At 29.7% G+C, this 18,559-nt stretch overlaps 7 protein-coding genes across 7 annotated transcripts; 4 read left to right on the top strand and 3 right to left on the bottom strand. All coding sequences in view use genetic code 12, as the record gives it.

Annotated features, from left to right (window-relative positions):
- Positions 1-3,944: 3,944 nt before the first annotated feature.
- KGF55_003211 (uncharacterized protein) lies at positions 3,945-4,247 on the top strand (the record flags this gene model as incomplete). The annotated part of the gene is made up of 1 exon (XM_051757980.1): positions 3,945-4,247. The coding sequence occupies one exon, from the start codon at positions 3,945-3,947 to the stop codon at positions 4,245-4,247; it is 303 nt and encodes a 100-aa protein (XP_051613583.1).
- Positions 4,248-5,024: 777 nt separating this feature from the next.
- MLP1 (Mlp1p) lies at positions 5,025-10,754 on the bottom strand (the record flags this gene model as incomplete). The annotated part of the gene is made up of 1 exon (XM_051757979.1): positions 5,025-10,754. The coding sequence occupies one exon, from the start codon at positions 10,752-10,754 to the stop codon at positions 5,025-5,027; it is 5,730 nt and encodes a 1,909-aa protein (XP_051613582.1).
- Positions 10,755-12,093: 1,339 nt separating this feature from the next.
- Positions 12,094-13,584, top strand: ARH2 (NADPH-adrenodoxin reductase; the record flags this gene model as incomplete). Its single annotated transcript, XM_051757978.1, has 1 exon — positions 12,094-13,584. One exon carries the CDS (start codon positions 12,094-12,096, stop codon positions 13,582-13,584), a length of 1,491 nt encoding a protein of 496 aa, XP_051613581.1.
- Positions 13,585-13,598: 14 nt separating this feature from the next.
- KGF55_003208 (uncharacterized protein) lies at positions 13,599-15,427 on the bottom strand (the record flags this gene model as incomplete). Its single annotated transcript, XM_051757977.1, has 2 exons — positions 13,599-14,614; positions 14,803-15,427. The coding sequence occupies 2 exons, from the start codon at positions 15,425-15,427 to the stop codon at positions 13,599-13,601; spliced, it is 1,641 nt and encodes a 546-aa protein (XP_051613580.1).
- A 222-nt stretch (positions 15,428-15,649) lies between these two features.
- Positions 15,650-15,907, bottom strand: KGF55_003207 (uncharacterized protein; the record flags this gene model as incomplete). The annotated part of the gene is made up of 1 exon (XM_051757976.1): positions 15,650-15,907. The coding sequence occupies one exon, from the start codon at positions 15,905-15,907 to the stop codon at positions 15,650-15,652; it is 258 nt and encodes an 85-aa protein (XP_051613579.1).
- Positions 15,908-16,122: 215 nt separating this feature from the next.
- ASK1 (Ask1p) lies at positions 16,123-17,463 on the top strand (the record flags this gene model as incomplete). Its single annotated transcript, XM_051757974.1, has 1 exon — positions 16,123-17,463. One exon carries the CDS (start codon positions 16,123-16,125, stop codon positions 17,461-17,463), a length of 1,341 nt encoding a protein of 446 aa, XP_051613578.1.
- Positions 17,464-18,068: 605 nt separating this feature from the next.
- On the top strand, positions 18,069-18,299 carry CRD2 (Crd2p; the record flags this gene model as incomplete). The annotated part of the gene is made up of 1 exon (XM_051757973.1): positions 18,069-18,299. One exon carries the CDS (start codon positions 18,069-18,071, stop codon positions 18,297-18,299), a length of 231 nt encoding a protein of 76 aa, XP_051613577.1.
- Positions 18,300-18,559: the final 260 nt, after the last annotated feature.

Raw genomic sequence — 18,559 nt, 5'->3', positions numbered from 1 at the left:
TTAGAATCATTATTGGAAAAACACTCAGTCTATTACTGTGTTAAAACGTTTTTTACGATAAGAATATTATCCCTATTTCTTACTTATTTTTGCATTTTTACGAAGGAGGTTTATTCCGAATGTTGATCCTTTTTTGAATTTTTCCATTTACTCTTATTCTCTCAGACTTCTGTTTAATTGAGAACATCTTACTTGGGTTATCATCGTCAAAATTAATGATCATTCGAGTTTTAATTCTTTTAGAAAAACAAACCAAAAGAACAATAAGAATAACAAACAAAGGAAAATTAGCAAGCGAAAGTCTAAGAAACTATGAAGAACAAAAGGCCCCCAGAAGATCTCATTCTATTTTTTGAATTTTGATTGTTAATTGAACAATACTATTAGTCCCTAAGTATATTTTTAACCAAACCATAAAGAAATCTGATTGTCTTTTTTTCTGGGGTAAATTAATTCATTGTATCTTAAGTCCAAAGGTACTAATGAAAAAATATGTTGAGATTAAAGATTTCAATATAGATTTCAGCCTTCCAATAACTGTTATAATTATATTTTCAAACGATATTCACCGGTCAGAATGTACTTGTACGTTTTAATTGACTTCTTTGTACTTGACTAATGGAATACACAAGTTGAGACAAGTTGAGTTTCTTCTCCTCTTTTTTATTTCAATTTTTTGTGTTGATTAACCAATTCTTTCTCGAGATTTTGGTTATGAAACCATAGGTATATCTACTTATTATGAATATATGCATTATGGAGAGATTATATATTAATTCAAATCGCGTCTTAAAAATTTACAATAATGGTTATGTACTTTTTGAGATATCATCTCATTATTTTCGATCAATGAAAGTATTATTAAGTTTTAAAGATATCATTATAGAAGAAGCATTCAACTTAGATCTTCATAGACTCAACTATCGATCTAAGCTGTCATTGAAATCTCGATTTAGTATATCTATTAATTAGACATCATCTATAGATTTCAATTAACAAATTAGGCTAAATATATCATATTTAATAAATTGAATTAAAGTTTTTTAATAATATGAAATAATAAATTCATAAAAATCATTAAATCTTAAAATCTTAAAATCTGAACTTTAAATTTATTTAACTTCCCTTCAAATGAAGATTAAAGATCGAATGAAAAAGTTATTCTTCAATTCGAAAAATGGTATTAGAAATTCTATTTCATTTCATATCATTTTTTAACCACATGTTCTCTGCTTACTATTAAAGTTTTTGCTCCAAGAATTATATGCAATATGCAATGTATGTAAGTAAGTAAGAATGCAAGGTTCGAAATTTTTTGTAATTTATTCACCGTAGAAATTGACAGAATGTGGGGAAAAAAAATATTAACAAAGATCAATTACTACAGTCTCAAATCGAACATTAACTATTAAATTCTTTTCTTTATTGATTGATCTCCTACTACAAAAAATTAAAATGTAAATGTTTAATACCTTCTATAAACCACTTAACAAAGAAATAACAATTCACTTCATTAGTTGACTTTTCTTGTTTCTGTTTCGACTATGCTTGGATTGTACTACTTTATATTCAGTTTTTCCATTAAATTTGGTTGTTTGATAGTAATTTGTGATTGTAGTTGTAATTATATTTGTATTGTGTAATTTGTAATTGGAATAGTTAGTTGATCTACTTACTGAATATGTAGCTGTAAAGTAAAACGCATTTTTTTAACAATAATCAAACCAATACTCTAGGCTGAAAATATTCAAATTTAATTTGAAACGTTTTTGCAGTATGTTCAGAACAAATTCAACAAATTCATGTTTAATCGGTTGAATTCGGTTTGATTTGATGTCTTTCTAAGGGGCGTTGATTTCATTAACTAATGTCATTTTTGGATTTTATGAGTATATTTCAAATGGAATTGAGGGGATAAATCCTGGAAATTATCGGAGAGTTGATTTTGAGATAAAGTGATGCTTTGAACTTTATTTGAAATTGACTTACATTTGGGGTTAAAAGATGTTTCAGTTTGGGGTTGCTATTGACTTAATTTGAATTGATTTGTATTGGGGTTGAAATTGAATTAGTTTGGGACTGACACGTTTTGTTTGGGGTTGGAATCAATCAAATTCAGGTTGTCGTTAAATTTATCTAGACTCATGCGTGGAGTGGGTTTAATTTTAATTCAAAAATCCTAGTTTTATCAACTGTTTCATAAACTTGCTTTTTTATATTCAACAAGTAGTTTTATTTGATTAAAATTCAATCAACTTATTTGATTCCTAAACCAACTCATTCATATGTTTTTGAGATGGGACTATGTTCTTTAAAAAGTTTGTTCTAACCCCTTTTCAAGTTAGGATTTTTAATTTTTTGCATTAGTTGATATTTGCTTGATTATCTTTTGCAACAATTGCAACCACAAAGGGTATCAGCAGAAATTTTATCTCCGACTTCTCGATATCTACTCCAACTTGAAGACTTTGAAGACCTTTTCTCAAACTGTTCTTGGTTTATGGATTGTCTCAATATCATTCACTTGCTCTATTTATCAAATACTCCATTAACTTTCACATTGTCAACCAAGATGACTGTGATTTATTACACGATCTAATTAATAACACATATTTCTAAGCCCAAAAAAGGAAATCTTCAATTATAAATCATAAGCATTTGTATTTATTCAATTGGATTTAAAATGAACTTTACCTCTATATCACCAACATCATTATTAGTATTATTATCATAATTCCTCAACTTAATTTTTACCAAAAAAATGCAATTCCAAAAAGTGAAAGAGATTTTGTGAGTCCAATAATGACAAATAAATAAAAATTAAAGACAAAATTTGGAGATTCATTATTATATTGAAAATTATTATTTGAATCAATTTCCACTTTATTTGACATCTTTTGTGGAATGAATAATATTTTTATAAATTTGATAAGTAAATAAAAGTTGATGATATTTGAGTTTATAAGGAAGATATAAATCTTAGGTTGAAAAATAAAAAACAAATTTTAATTAATGAATGAATTGTTTTTAGAATAGATTCTTTGAAATCCGTGCTAACTAAAGTGTTTGATTAGAATGACTATTGAAATACTTTTAATGTTATAATAAGTTGAATCTTTTTCTTTTATCATCATCATCATCATTTGATTCCTCAAGTCAATTTTCTACCCAAAAAATGCAATCCCGAGGAATATAAAAGCTAACAGGAGTACAAACAATATAAATAAACAATAGATTTTAGCATGTTTTCTACGTAGTTCATCATTATATGGATCATTATTATATTGATCATTACTATTTGTTTGTGATTCTTCTTCTTTAGGTGACATCTTTGGTTGAATAGAAATTTCTATTTTAAAGGAATTCATCAGTTTTGATTTTTTAATTAATTCTAGTATATTTGGAGTTGTTATAAGAACAGAATGAAAGTGGAGGTTGGAAACTTATGAGGTTGAAAGTATCAAGTTTCATGAATTCATAGCTACATATAAGAATTGAAGTCAATTCACGTTCTCATTCAAGTCAACAATTTGAACAAACAGTTGAAACTTGAGCCGTTTGATGATACAGCTCAAGTCTTGGAGGATGAAATAATGTAATTCACGTGTGGCCGTCAACACGTCCGATCGGATTCAGCTTTATTTGTTTCTAAAATTTGGAAACAATAAAAATGTTATATAATACATAAGCCATAAATTTAGTTCGAATAGCTCGAATTGTCAAAATACATCTGGTAAAACTTTAGGTCCTCAAGCATTTGATAGGTAATGACTGTGAATACAAGGGTCATCGTTCAAGAGATTCAAATGTTTGTATAAATATACTCATTAGGTCCAACTGAACAAATACAATCATTAATTCCAACTCAACAATACAATTCATTTGGTCTAATTGAACATTATTCTCATTCAAAGTCATAATTACAAAACAACTAAAATTTTATAATGAATTTATTTCAAACTTTAGTCATCTCAATTTGCTTAGTTGCATTTTTGGTTTTACTATTGAAAAGTTGGAGAAAGTCTCCTCTTGGAGCTGGTCTTGCTGTTTTAAAAACCGTGGAAAAAGGTGCAGAAATTGTTACTTTTGTTGCTTGTGGTAAGAATCTTTTAGTATCTTCCCAAGGTTTGCTTACACCGTCTTGTTTGGCTGCTAGTACTATATGGTTAGGGTTATCTGCAATTAGGGGTGGTGTGGAAAAGGCTGGTGATAATTTGTTTGGTACCAAAATATCTCAAAAGACTTGAAATCGAGAGAAACCCAAGATTTAAATTTATTTCTGATACACCTTTATCAATTGATCAAATTAATTTACATCAACACGTTGATTATTGTTGGGAAATTCCTTGGCCGGTTGCTTTAATTGGACCTAGATTACACTGGTAGAAACACATCAACCGTTGAATAAGATACAGGAAATGGTACTCTGTTAGTGTTTACGGGATGCTTCTTTGCAAAGTCATATTGAACATGTTGGTAAATCTGAAAATGAATTAAATAGAAGAGAAGATGAATATTTAAATCTTTTACCTTTACACTTATTAATGAAGGTAGGGGAGATATTTTATCAATTGATGGTAAATTACCAACTTATTGATTGAATTACTGTCATTGCCTTTTAGTTACTAACTGTGATAAGAGGTCTTTTATAGTATATAAGAAAGTATGCAGTATGGTAGTAATATACATATGTGACAAATGATTTGATTTCTTTAAAAATTATTTTGTTTTCATTTAATTATAGTCTCAAAATTACCCCAATCTATCCACCTGAAGTATGATTTGTAGTTTTCCCATTATACTGAGCTCATAATTTAAAACAATGTTTTGCATTGGCCTTAACAAAATGTGAGGAGAAACATACCCTCTCATGCTTGATCAAATTAAGAATTCTAATCAATGTTACGGTCAAAAACGAAATAGAAATATATGATACAAATTGTACAACAATATATTTATTACATTAACTATACAATGATTCATTAAAAACTATGGTAACCTATTATTATTTAAATTTTAAGTTTTTAATTTCTAGCTTTTTTGATTTTGGGCCTTTCATCATTAATTGATCTTTTTCTTTCAAAAATTGATGTTTCTAAAGTATTTGTACCTAATGAAGACGAAGCAGTATTTGATAATAAAGCAGCATTTGCAGCATCTGCTGATTTTCTTGCTTCTGTTTTAGCAATAGTTGGTCTTTTTACAAGTAATGGTTGTTCTGAAGTAGGTTGTTCAATGCTTGTAGGTTTAATAACTTGATCCTTTGTTGTATTTGTAATTGTATTTGTATTTGCATTGATAAGATTTTGTGGCGCGGGAATCTCTTGAATTTTTGGTAATAATTCTGGTTTTGATTGAGTTGATGTTTGTGATACAGCTACTTGGATAGGCTGAGGTACTGGTTCAGTTTCAATTACCTCCTTTGTTTGAACGACTGCCGCAGTTTGAATATTCACTTGAAGTTGAGGTTCAGATTGAGATTCCACTTGTGGTTGAGCTTGAACTTGAGATTGAGGTTGAGATTGAGATTGAGGTTGAGGTTGAGGTTGAGGTTGAGGTTGAAGTTGTGGTTGAGCTTGAATTTGAGTTTGAGGCGCAGATTGAGGTTGAAGTTCAGATTGAGACTGGGGTTGAAATTGAGGTTGAGGTTGAGATTGAGGTTGTAGCTGACCTTGACGCTCCGATCCTGATTGAGATTGCGGTTGGGTTTGAGTAATTGAATGCTGAGTAGTAGCAGATTGTGAGATTGTAGGTTGTGTATTTGGTCTTACAGTCTGTGAAATCAGTTGTGGTTGTGGGCTAGGATTAGTTGTAGCCCTAACGTACTTATTGGAAGCATTCGACACGACATTTTTGGCTGGAGAAGCAGGAACATTACTTGTATCTGAAACGCTAGGAGTTAAGTTTGATTTAATAGTTTCTGAGCCATTGGTCGTATTGGTATTTTTAAATGTTTGCAGGTTTGTCGTTGAAGCAAATGAATTGAGGGGTTGGGGCCTAGAATTAATTGGAGCTGGTGTAGGTGTAACATTAACTGATGATGCTTGAGTCTGTTGAGTTGATTGGGATTGAGTTCGTGGTGGAAGTTGAGGTTGAGTTGAAAATTGATTTTGAGGTGGGTTTTGAGTTGGAAATTGTGGAGCGCTTTTAGCTCTAGCTTCAGATTCAAATTTATCAATTTTTCTATTCAAAATCTTCATTTTAAATTCAAATTTTTTTTCAACTTCTTGCCTAATTTTTTCTTTTTCAACTTCTAATTTTGAATGATATGATTTGGTTTCCTCTTCTAATTTTTTCGTTAATTCATCAATTTTCTTTTGAGATGAATCTCCATTGACTAAAGTTGAGCGAAGTTGTTGTATTTCGTTTTCAAACTGTGCTTTTAAACTAGCTTCTAATGATGATAATTTATTTTGTAATTCATCTTTTTCTGTAATAGCAGCAGCCAATTTATCAGCGGAAGCTTTAGTCAATTCTTCAATTTGATTTTTCAATGATTTTTTATCTTCTTCTTTAGCATCAATTTCTTTTCTCATAGACAATATTCTTTCATTTGCTTTGGTTTTTAATTTCTCCATTTGCTCTTGCATTTTCAAAATTTCTGGACTTGGACCTTTTGATGTATTTGATGCTTTACCAGATGATATAGCTTTTAACCTGGTATTTTCTTCAGTCAATAATTTTAATCTCTGTTGATCAAAACTCAATTGTGAATTCAGATTATTTGAGTTTTGTTTAATCGAGTTCAATTCATTTTGAATTTTTGTTAATTCAGTTTTCAATTTTGTAATTTCTTGAGATTTTTTATTCAGTTCATGAGTTAAACCAGCATTTGCTTGTTTAATTGTTTTAATTTGATCTAATTGTTCACTTAATAAAGCTTGCTCTTTATCATTGTTGGTAACACTCAAGGATTGATTTGGTGATGAGTCATCACTAACTTTACTAGCTTCAATTAGCCTATTTTTTAAGCTAGAATTTTCTTCTTCTAGGGTAGATAATTTAAAATCAACACTCTCTTTTTCACGGCGATAATACTCAAGTATTTGTTTAAGATCATCTGAACCATCAGCACTTTCACGGTTTGTATTTGATAATTCCAATTGATTTAATAAAAGTTTATTTTGATTTTCCAACTCACTAATTTTTTTGTCCAATATGGATTTTTCAGTTTCAAAATTTGCTTTATTAGTATCCATTTCATCCTCAATCTGTTTTATTCTATCATTTTGAGTTTTCAACTCTTTAATTGTTTTCTCATTTTCTTCAGCTTGAGTTTTCAAAGTTTCAATTTGTTGAGTTAATGGTTGGTTCTTACTTGACTCATCTTGTAACTTTTGTTGTAAAACATTAGCAATATTCTTCTCATTGGTTAGACTACTATTGAGATTTTTGAGTCGCTCTTGATATATTTTTTCATTACCATCAGCTTTTTCCAATTTTTCAGACATTTCTTTCATTTTATTTTCAATCTCACCAATTTGACGCTCAGCTGCCAATATTTTTTCCTCTTTAGTATCAATATCTGCTGTTAATTTAACTACTTTCTCTTCCACAACCTTGTTTGCATCAACTTGAACTTTCATTTTTTCTTCAAAACTATCTTTATCTATTTTAAAAGCTTTATTTGCCTCAACCAATAAGTCTTCTTTCGATTGAATTATTTCTGTTAACTGGGTTATACGGTTTTTACTATTCAATAAATCTGTATTCAATTTTTCAATTTCAGGAGCCGTTAAATCTGTCAATACTGATTTTTTAAGTTGTTCAATCAATTTTTCTTTGTTCATCAAATCATTTTTATATTGCAACAATTGAGTAGCTAATTCATTTATTTGTTCCAAATTGGTATTCTGTGCTTTGAATGACATCTCCGATTGACTCAATAAAATTTGAATTTTTTCTTCCTTTTCATTTACCTTGGATTGTATTGATTTAATTGCTTCATTCGATTCATTGATTTGATTTGTTAAATTAATTATTGTTAAATTCTTATCTCTAAGCATGTTTTGCAAGTTTTCATTTGTATCGTTGACTTTTGCTTTGTCTTCTCTTAATGAAGATATTTCTTGTTTCAATGTCGTATTGATTTCTTTATTGAACTCTTTTTCTTGAGTGAGTGATGAATTCAACAACCGGAGTTCAGATAATTGTAATTCTAATTCTTGACACCTCTGAGTTTTCTCATTCAAATGATTTTCGAATGTATCATATCTTTTCTTAATATGGTTTAAATCTAATTTGATTTGATCTTTTTCAGTTACTGCGGAAGCTACTTCTTTCTGACTAGATTGCAATTTGGTTTCGAGGAATTCAGATGATTTTTGTGTTAATGATAATTGGGAAGCAAGTTCTATTTTTTCTCTAGTAATTCTTTCAATATCTCTGTTTAAGTTTTCAATTGATTTAGCAGATTCCGCTTTTACTTTCTTTAATACTTTTTCAAATTCTTGATCATTACCATGTGCTTCTGCTATTGATTTATTCGAATCAGCACCATTTGCCAATTTGTCGTTAAACCTTTTGAGTGCATCTCTTTCTTTTGTAACAGCATTCAATTTGATGGTGACTTTTTCCAATTCTGCATCGAGAGATAAAATAGCATCCTCAGCTTCATCTATTGCCGTTGATTCTATATTGTCATTTTCTTGTTCGAAATTCTCCAATCTTTTCGTCAATTGTCTTACAGTCGAAAACAATTCCTGATTTTTATCAAATAATTCTTTTACATTTTTAAAAATCAATAGTCTATCTCGAAGTAATATATCGGATTGTGATTCATTCACATCATCAAAATTTCCTGTACTTGCCAATATTTTTTCTATATAATTCTTTTCCGCTAATGATAAAGGCTCTTGATTATTTTCTTTGATTTGTGAATGTATTAGGAAATAACACAATTGTCGCCCTAAATCTTGTATTGTTTTTTTCATGCTTGTAATTTCATTTTCGTTGTCTACTACTCTTGACCTTAATCTTTTACAATCCTTTTCGATATCTAATTTCTCAGAACGAAGTGTATCAACCGTAGTTTGCATTTCCGTTAGACTTGATTCATAAAATGTTATTTGATCTCTATAATTTGCCATTGCTGGTTTTTTTGAATCTAACTCAACTACGAATGCTTCCAATTGTCTTTCAGTATCTTCTTTCTGTGACCTTTCTATTGCTAATTGTTTTTTAATATGATTGTATTCCGTATATAAATCAGTTAGTGATATTCCAACTTCATCGATTGTACCATTTGATGGAAATTCCAATTTTGAGTCTAAAGCAGATTTTAATCTTTCAACTTTTTCATTTAACTCCAGAATTTCTGAGTTTTGAAATGCTACCGTCAGCTGTAGACTTGTTATTGATTGGTCAGATTTGATTTTGAGATCATCTGAGTAAGCCTCCAATTGTTCAATTCTATCTTGACGTTGATCACTCTGAATTTTCGTAAGTTCTAGTAGTTCTTTTGTGGCACTAGCTTCCTTTGAATATTTATTTTCAATAGCTTTTGATTTTTTCTCTAATTCCAAAAATTTGTTGGTTTGAGTCTCCAATGATTTATTTAATTCGTTTATTATTTTTTGTTGATTTTGATAAGATAATTCTAATTTCTGTGCTTTATGCTCCAAATCAGATGTCTCGGTATCATTCCTAAGTCTATCCGACTCATGCTTCTTCATTAAATTGGATATTTTAATTTGAGAAGACTCAAGTTCTTTATTTAACCAGTCTTTTTGATTTTGTAAATAATTTATTTCATTTTGAGCCTTTGTTAGTTCGAGTTTGTTATTAAATCTTTCATTTTCTGATTTATTATATTGTGATATTAGTTGGTTTATCTTCTTACTTTGTTCCACATTAATTGTTGATGCTTCTTCTATTTTTTGTAAATATTTAACTTCCATTTGACTCTGATTTTCTTTCAAATCCCTAATTTCAGCATTCTTTACTTCTTCTGATTTTTTAATTTCAGCAAGTTTTAAATCTAATTTGTTTTGAATTTCTTTGAATCGTTTTTCATCTTCAATATGTTGTAACATGATGTTTGAATTTTCCTTTTCAAATGTCAGCTGAACTTTGCTCAAGTCCGACAATTGCTGCCTCAATCCTTTTATAATAGTCGAGCTCAGTTCTGCTTCATTTTTCAATCTTTCATTTTTAGACATTATACTTTCAAACTCTCTGGCTAAAGATGCTATCAGTTTTATCGCAGCTTTATCCTTTATTGCAGATATCTTCGAATTGAGTCCTAAAGTTTTTGCAATATATTTTGAATCTTCATCCAAACTTACAGATTCTGATAAAATATTATTTCGAAATGGTGAACTTGCAACTATCGCTGTTGAATCTTCCATATGATGGTTCTCAATATTATCTTCAGCCACTTCAAAAAGTTTTGGAGTCACTATTAAATCTTGGTCTTTCAAAGGTGGTAGTGATTTGGACGGCGTGGTATATTGTTTATCATTCAGTGAAGGTTGCAAAAATGAAGTATGAGGATCTTCTTGTATCATCAGATCGTCCCCAGTTTCGAGAATCAGATTCTCCTTATTATCTTCTTCTACAACTTGGACCTTGGCTTTCCCAGATTCTGGAGGTTGATTTGTTTGTTGTGATTGATTTTCATTTTCCTCAATGGCTGGTGAACCTTGTGACTGATTGGTGATTGGTTCCACATCAATTTGTTTTGTATCCAAATTTTGAGTATCATCTGTTTGTTTGTGTTCTATATTATTACCCGATTGAGTGTCATCACCCATACTTGATAATTGGGTCTTATTAGTTGAATAACTTCGTTTGATTGAGTAGATTCAAGGTATTGTGTGCTAATACTCGTCTTCAATAAGTTTGTAATGTCACAAAACACTGTTTATTTGAAGATGACTTAGATTTCGCGACAGAGAGTGAAATTTCAAAACAGAAGTGAATCATATCTAATTTAACGGTACCAAAAGGTGTTGCCAACACCTTAACGACTACGATGCAAACCAATTTAGTAATACCTGCGAAAGAAATTGCAGTAAAATTGAGGGTTCTTTGTCAAAATTTTAATCTTCTCATAGAAATTTTAAAAATGAGCTACACATACAAGAACAAGTTATACTACCCAAGGGTTCTGAACTGAGCAAAGTAGTAATCGAAACTTCAAATCAATGCATCATCATACGGCTTTACACTCCACATCTACACTTAGCTCTTACAAGCAAGTACATCATGAGAAATTTTGAAAGTGTCAGTGACGTATTTGAAGTCGTGAAAAATAATCTTTGGCAAAAAAAAGTAGGGTGCTAGCCCTATATGATTATATTTGCCACTATTGTGACACGTGACTGTATGATACTTTTAAAATAATGAAAAACAAAAATTGCATTTCAAATTTCAAATGTAGTTAACATCCATTAATCACATACATACATACCAACCATGATTGAACCATCCTTAAAAGCTTTGGCTTCTAAATACAATTGTGAGAAATCCATTTGCCGTAAATGTTACGCTAGATTACCACCAAGAGCAACTAACTGTCGTAAGAGAAAATGTGGTCACACTAATCAATTAAGACCAAAGAAAAAATTAAAGTAGATGATATGGGACTCCTTCACGACTTTAAAGCAATGTATAATGTTGTTGTTTATCAAATATTAAGATTAAGAGAAATTTTGAATATATCGAATTATTGGAAGATAGAGCATATGATAAAGATTTATTTTTGATCTTACATACTTGGGGATTACTATATAAAAAACAATTTGCATTAATGATCAACATTCTTGAAGAGATGGAGGATTATAGAAAACAAATTATGATAGCTTTAATTTTATACGTTTAATAAAAAATTCATGTTATACTTATAGTTAGATTTTGGGATTTTGACGAATTATCTATAGTTCGAAGATCCCATCAAGCCAATCTTGGATCTTTCAATTATTGAGTTAATTTCTATAAATCTCTGTCTTTAATATTTTGCTCTTATGATTTCATCGACAGTGTCAAAAAATCTTGTTTGTGTATAAGATCGGATTTATGTTTAAAATTCCGGAGAAATTTATATTTATATCAGAGATAACATCATGTAATTGAATTTGCATCAAGTGATTTATGAGACTATTCACAATTACAAGATGCTTTTCTATCACTTCTAGGCTACAAGCCACTCCTTTCAAAATCGCCATCATTGGAACAGGTCCAGGAGGGTTTTATACTGGTCACCATTTACTAAATAAATCAAGTTCAGACAAACAAATTCACTTAGATTTTTTTGAAAAATTACCAACACCATTTGGATTAAGTAGATATGGAGTTGCTCCCGATCATCCTGAAGTCAAGAACTGTGAAAGTTTTATGAATGATTTAATGAAAGACCATGGTCCTCAACTGAATAGTAAAAATAGAGTTAGATTCCTTGGAAATATAGAAATTGGTAAAGATCTTAGTCTAAAGGATTTGGAAGAACATTATAATTCAATTGTATTAGCTTATGGTTGTACTGCTAGTGACAACAAACTCAAAATACCCGGATCAGACCTACCAGGAGTTATATCTGCTAGACAATTTGTCAATTGGTATAATGGTCATCCTGATTGCTATGAAAAAGGGAACGAGTATGTACCACCCGCTTTGGATAAAATTAAAGATGTTACAATCATTGGGAACGGAAATGTTGCATTAGATGTTGCTAGAATCTTATTAGCTCAACCAAAAAAACATTGGTATCCAACAGATATATCTGTTGAAGCAGAAAAATTATTGACTAAAAGTTCTGTCAAAAATGTAAATATTGTAGCGAGGAGAGGAATATTGGCATCCGCTTTTTCAAATAAAGAAATAAGGGAATTATTTGAATTAAAAGATGCTAAATTCAAACCAATAGAGGAAGGATTGTTGGAATCAGTATCAACACAAAACCTTGGTAGAGTCGATAAGAGAAGGATTGGATTACTTGAAAAATATAATAAACCAATAAAATCGTTGACTCCAGAAGATCGTACATGGTCACTACAATATTACAAAAGTCCTGTTGAATTTATCGCTAATGAAGAGGGAAACATTTCAGAAACTAAATGCGTTGTGAATAAACCTATCAATGATCCACTTCTACCAGGAAGAGTAGAAGCGACAGATGAATATGTTAGCATAAAGAATGATTTGGTAATTTTATCCATAGGGTATCAAGGAACTCCAATAAAAGGCTTTGAAGATATTGGTATATGCTTTAAAAACAATAAACTCCATAATCAGCACGGCAGAGTACTTTCTACTATTACTGAAGACCAAAACGATGTAAATAAAACATTTAAACGAGGATGGTATACTTCAGGTTGGATCAAAAATGGTCCAAAAGGTGTTATTGCTGTTACGATGATGGATTCATTTGATACTGGAGACAAAATATTGGAAGATTTATCAAATGGTATACATTTAGAGATTGATCCAAATAAGGATGTACTAGATAAATTGAAAGATAAAGATATAGTTTACTGGGATAATTGGGAAAATTTAAATAAATACGAATTAAAAAAAGGTGAAGAAATGGGTAAAAGTAGATTCAAAGTTTGTGAAAAGGATAAAATGTTAGATATTTGTAAATAAATTAAATTATTACTTCATTGATTACCTTGACAATTTGTGATTTTTCTAAAATAATGCGTGTGCTCGAATTTTCCTAATTTATTGGGCCAAAAAAATGATGGTTTCACTTTAAATTCTTTTAATCCAAAATCTCTTTTGCTTAAGGAACTAGAATCCCTTTTGGTCAATAAACCAGAATGACACATTCCACGTCGATCTAGATCACATTCTTCATGTGGTAAATCTTTCTTATCTATGAAATACTCGTATCCGGCATGTGCAAACATAGGAGGTAAAGACGGTACAATATCATGTCTATGAACTACTCTAATGAAACCTCTAGTAAAATCATGACAATTATCAATTTGTTTTGCAACTTCCTCAGTATCAAATACATCATCCATAAAGTTACAAAATTCTTCATTTCCAACTTTTGGACCTCCAAAGGTAACAACTAATGGATCATAACCTAATAACAAGAATTCAATCCCACTCATGACAGTGAATGCAGCACCTAATGAATGACCTATAATTAAAAACAGATATGTCGGAAATTTCTCCTTCATTTTGATCCCAGCGCTTATAATAGCACCAGAATTGTCTTTCAAAAAATTATAAAACCCACGATGAACTTTACAATTAACACATTCAGTTGTAATGTATGGTTCTCCATCTTTGAAATCTTTATCAAAAACTATTGGTTCATAAGGACATGGAAAAAAATTTAAATCTGTAACCCAATCTCTTCTTGAAGCGGATCCTCTAAACACTAGTATAATAGTTTTTCGTTTATGATCAACTGCATAAAAACCTGTACCTACCTCATTTAAAGTGTTGAAATCAAAAATACGAATAATTTCAACATCTTTCAAAACTGAATTTTGACATGCTTCCAATGGACAATTTGTATTTGGATCACTCAAAACTCCAGTTGATAAGCCCTTAGTTACGCAATACCCAACTGATGCCAAGTTAGCAAATTGCTCCAATTTTGAGAAATCTTTGGACCCATTAGACTTCTCACATGATTTACAACAACTTAATGATATGACTATTAAAATAATTAATGCTAACCTGATCATCATCCATAATGAAACAGTTGAAATTAATGAGTAAGATTTGTAAGTTTATGATTCAAAATCGAAAAATTATTGCCATTATCAATCAAGACCTTTTTATGTTATGCACATCTCGATTCCTGATGTAATTTATTACATTTTACACAACAATAATATAAACCACAAGAAGGACATCTTGAATAATTTGATTTTGATCCACAAATACAACAAAGTCTTAATTTTGGTCTTGATCTTTCCAGTTTTGTTGATTTTGGGTTATTAAAATCAATTAAATCAACAAATTGAAAATTTGATGAAAGTATAGTATTAATTGATATTAAATTTCTTTCTTCTTCAAAATACAGATTTAAATTTCTTCTAGCAGCTAATATTCTTTTTGTTGCAGGTGTATTACCTAGCCTTGATTTTTGTGCTAATCTTTTATTTCCAACTGAATGAATACTTGTGTAAACAAAATTTTTAGGCAATTCGAATCCTTTTGTAGATGTTTCTTGATTTAACTCATTTAATCTTTTTTGTACTAATTTTTCTAATTGAATCTGTTGAACTGATTTTGATGGACCCGAATTTTTTGGATCGTTATTTGCCAGGGTTTGTGCATTGAATAATTGATTTAAGTTATAATTAACTTTGGTTCTTCCCTTTTTATTAACTGGACCATCCCCACTCTCATTAAGTTGATGTTTGTTGCTATTCAATGACCTCGCTGTGAGGTTTATGGACGAACTGAAGTATACGGTTGTTGCATTAGAGGTGGTAGATTTTGGTACCTCTTCTACTAACATTGTTTGTAGATAATGATTTAAGATTTATTTTTTTACAAAATTAAATTGAAGTAGATTTAAATAAACTTGAGTTGAGGCAAACTCTACGAACAATTTACAATAAAGGCAATATAAACTTCTAACATAACATAAATCATATTTATTTACAAGAATCATTAAATGTCGTTACTTTCAATCTACCAAAAAATGTATCTATCCCCATATTATTTGAAATTTAAATTATTATTTTCCCAGCTCTTTTAATCCTTCTTGCATTTCTTCATGACTAAATGGTTCATCCTCTCTAGCTTTATCTAACATTGGTTTAATACCTTGTTTGGCTAAATTTGCATTTATACAAGTAATATAATTATCCCAAAATTCAGTACATTCATTTTCAATAGATTTACCTTTTAAAAATTTCTCTGTATACCATTTATTAAAACAATCATCATATTCAGTTTTAGCTGGAGTACATTCAGGTGCAAACGATACAGACATTATATTTCCCATAACCTATTGTAGAAACTGAAATTTGGTGAATTACATTGGATTCATTTTCACTTCCGAAGATTCAATTTAAAGATGGAGAAGTATCGAAAAGTCGTGTAAAACACGTTACAATATTATCACGGAAAATTCAAAACAAACACACTTAAATATAACCATTGAAGATAACAACTTATAGAATTCATTAGATTTAAAAAGAAGTTTCAATGAAAAGGCTATCAATTGCTCCCCCTTCATCACGAAGAAAATCTACTTTTTTATCACTGGAAGATTACAATGCTCGAAAAGTATTAGAACAATTAGATCAAGATACCACATTAATTTTACAAGAAATAGATAAAAATATATCAAGAGCAAATGCTATTATTAATGATAAATTAAAACCTGTATTACAAGAATATGGAGTAGAAAGTTTAAAAGTATGGAATAATACAAGTTTTTGGAAGAAATTTTTTGAACAATCTGCAAATGTTGAATTAAATAGTTATGAAACTCCAATTGATGAAGTTCAAACGAATATATTGTCCGATAAAGATCAAGAGGAAGAAATAATTGATATTCAACAACCCAAAAATACAACTTTATTAAACTCAAAGAGAACAAATTTAAGACATATAACAGAAGAAGATACTGCTACTTGGTCGACTGAACAGAAAAATTCAAGCTACAAACAAGTTACATCATCTACACCACAAAGAACTACAAGATTTCAAATATCACCACAAAGATCTACCCGATTTGCTTCTTCATCAATACCGTCTACAAGAAATTTTAAACTATCTGACAATATCAATTTACAACCTCCAACATCAAATTCAAATTCTAGATTATCACCATCATCATCAAGACGTTCTCCACAAAGAGTATCAACTATACGTCAATCATTAGATGCATATCATAGAATAAGTATATCCCCCAAAAAAATAAAAACTCCAGTTTCAGCAAGACGTACATCTATAATTCAAAATATCTTAAATTCATCTCCTACTTTACCTTCGGTACCCATATTGAAATCAGATATTGTTGAACAAACAACATCACCACATTCAAATCAACAATTTCAATCTCTGCTGCAACAACAACAACAACCACAACAACTTCAAAAATTCCCCAATACTCAAAGATATAGTTCTACTCCACAAAGAATGCCTCAAGAAGATGATTATCATCTAGATCCACCACATGTACAACAACCACTACCGCAACAGCATAGTGATTCAAGTGATGAGCCATTACCAGAATTGAGTACATCAATTGTTTTCACAAGTAGTGGTAATAGAAAACGAAATAGAGATGAAGATAATGTATTTTTAGAAAAAGATAATAATAATAATAGTAGTCACTCAAAATCCTTATCACAAATTTTTAATGAAAGTTTAAATAAATTGAGGAAAGGAGATAATAATAAAAATAATGAATCAGACGACGTATTGAATCAAGATCAAGGAGAACAAACAGGTGAATTTAGAGAAGAAATTTTGGAAGTTTCTGATAGTTTAGGTCCTTTCAAAAATAGATGGGAAAAATTAACAAATTTAGAAAATTAAGGTTTTGAATCAAAATTCATTAGAAGATTTAAAGTCTTAGTTTTTGTATACATGAAATCCATGATCCAACTTTAATTTTCTTATCCCTTAATTCATATATACCACCTTATAATAAGAGGGGTAAATGAACTTTGATTGCTCTGACTGTATACGTAGTACTGTTCGTGGAAACATTGAACTTTGATGAAGTAGTAATTCGCTAAACAATAACACCCTAAGTATACAAACCAGCTAAACCAAATATATGCTAAAAAGATAATCGTAAAATAAAAGATCTACAGTCTGACAAATCTGTTACAGATTAAACATTTAAGACAAAATATTACTTTATTATAAAAATAATGACAAATCCTTGAACTATTATTGGCTAATTTTAAAAATATTTTACTTTAAACTTTTTAAAACTTATGATTTATATATAGTTTTGTGTGATGTTTTTCATACAAAGTGCTGCAAATTTTAAAGTTGCAAAAAACAGAAAAGAAACGATGCAAAGTATATAAATCAATCGATGGAACTATAACTTTCCCTGTATTTTAATATCTTTTTCAGGATTAAATTTTACTTTCAAAAAAACTTATAGCTACTAAATAAAAACAACAAAAATGGTTTGTTCAGCTAGTCAATGTATATGTGCTCAAAAATCAACTTGTTCATGTGGTTCAAGACCAGCATTACAATGTAATTGTGAAAGACAAAATATTGAAAATAAATTACCTGATTTAGAAGATGCTTGTTCTTGTGGTAAAAGATTAAAAAATGAATGTACTTGTGGTATGAAATCTATTTGTGATGGTCATAGAGATGAAGAAATTGATTTTACTGAATTAAAATAATGAGAAACAAAATTCGATTGGATGGAGGTATTTGAAGGGTCGGGAATATGAATTTCAATTTATATGTTATATAATTTTATACTTAATTTAATAATACTGCTATGTTTGAAATAATTTTTTATTTGTATATTTTATATTCATTTTTTTTTTTTCATCGCATAGGTTATACATGCAATATTTGATGCAAATAATCTACAAAAAAAAATAGTTGCGAGTCATTGGAATTAGTACAAAACAATCTTAATAAGTACGTTCAGGTA

Source organism: Candida pseudojiufengensis (genome assembly GCF_024610245.1).
Source record: "Candida pseudojiufengensis strain CBS 10847 chromosome Unknown scaffold1, whole genome shotgun sequence".
NCBI classification, from domain to species: domain Eukaryota; kingdom Fungi; phylum Ascomycota; class Pichiomycetes; order Serinales; family Debaryomycetaceae; genus Lodderomyces; species Lodderomyces pseudojiufengensis.
The sequence above is the reverse complement of the archived record's forward strand: the minus strand, read 5'-3'. Positions and strand labels throughout refer to the sequence as shown.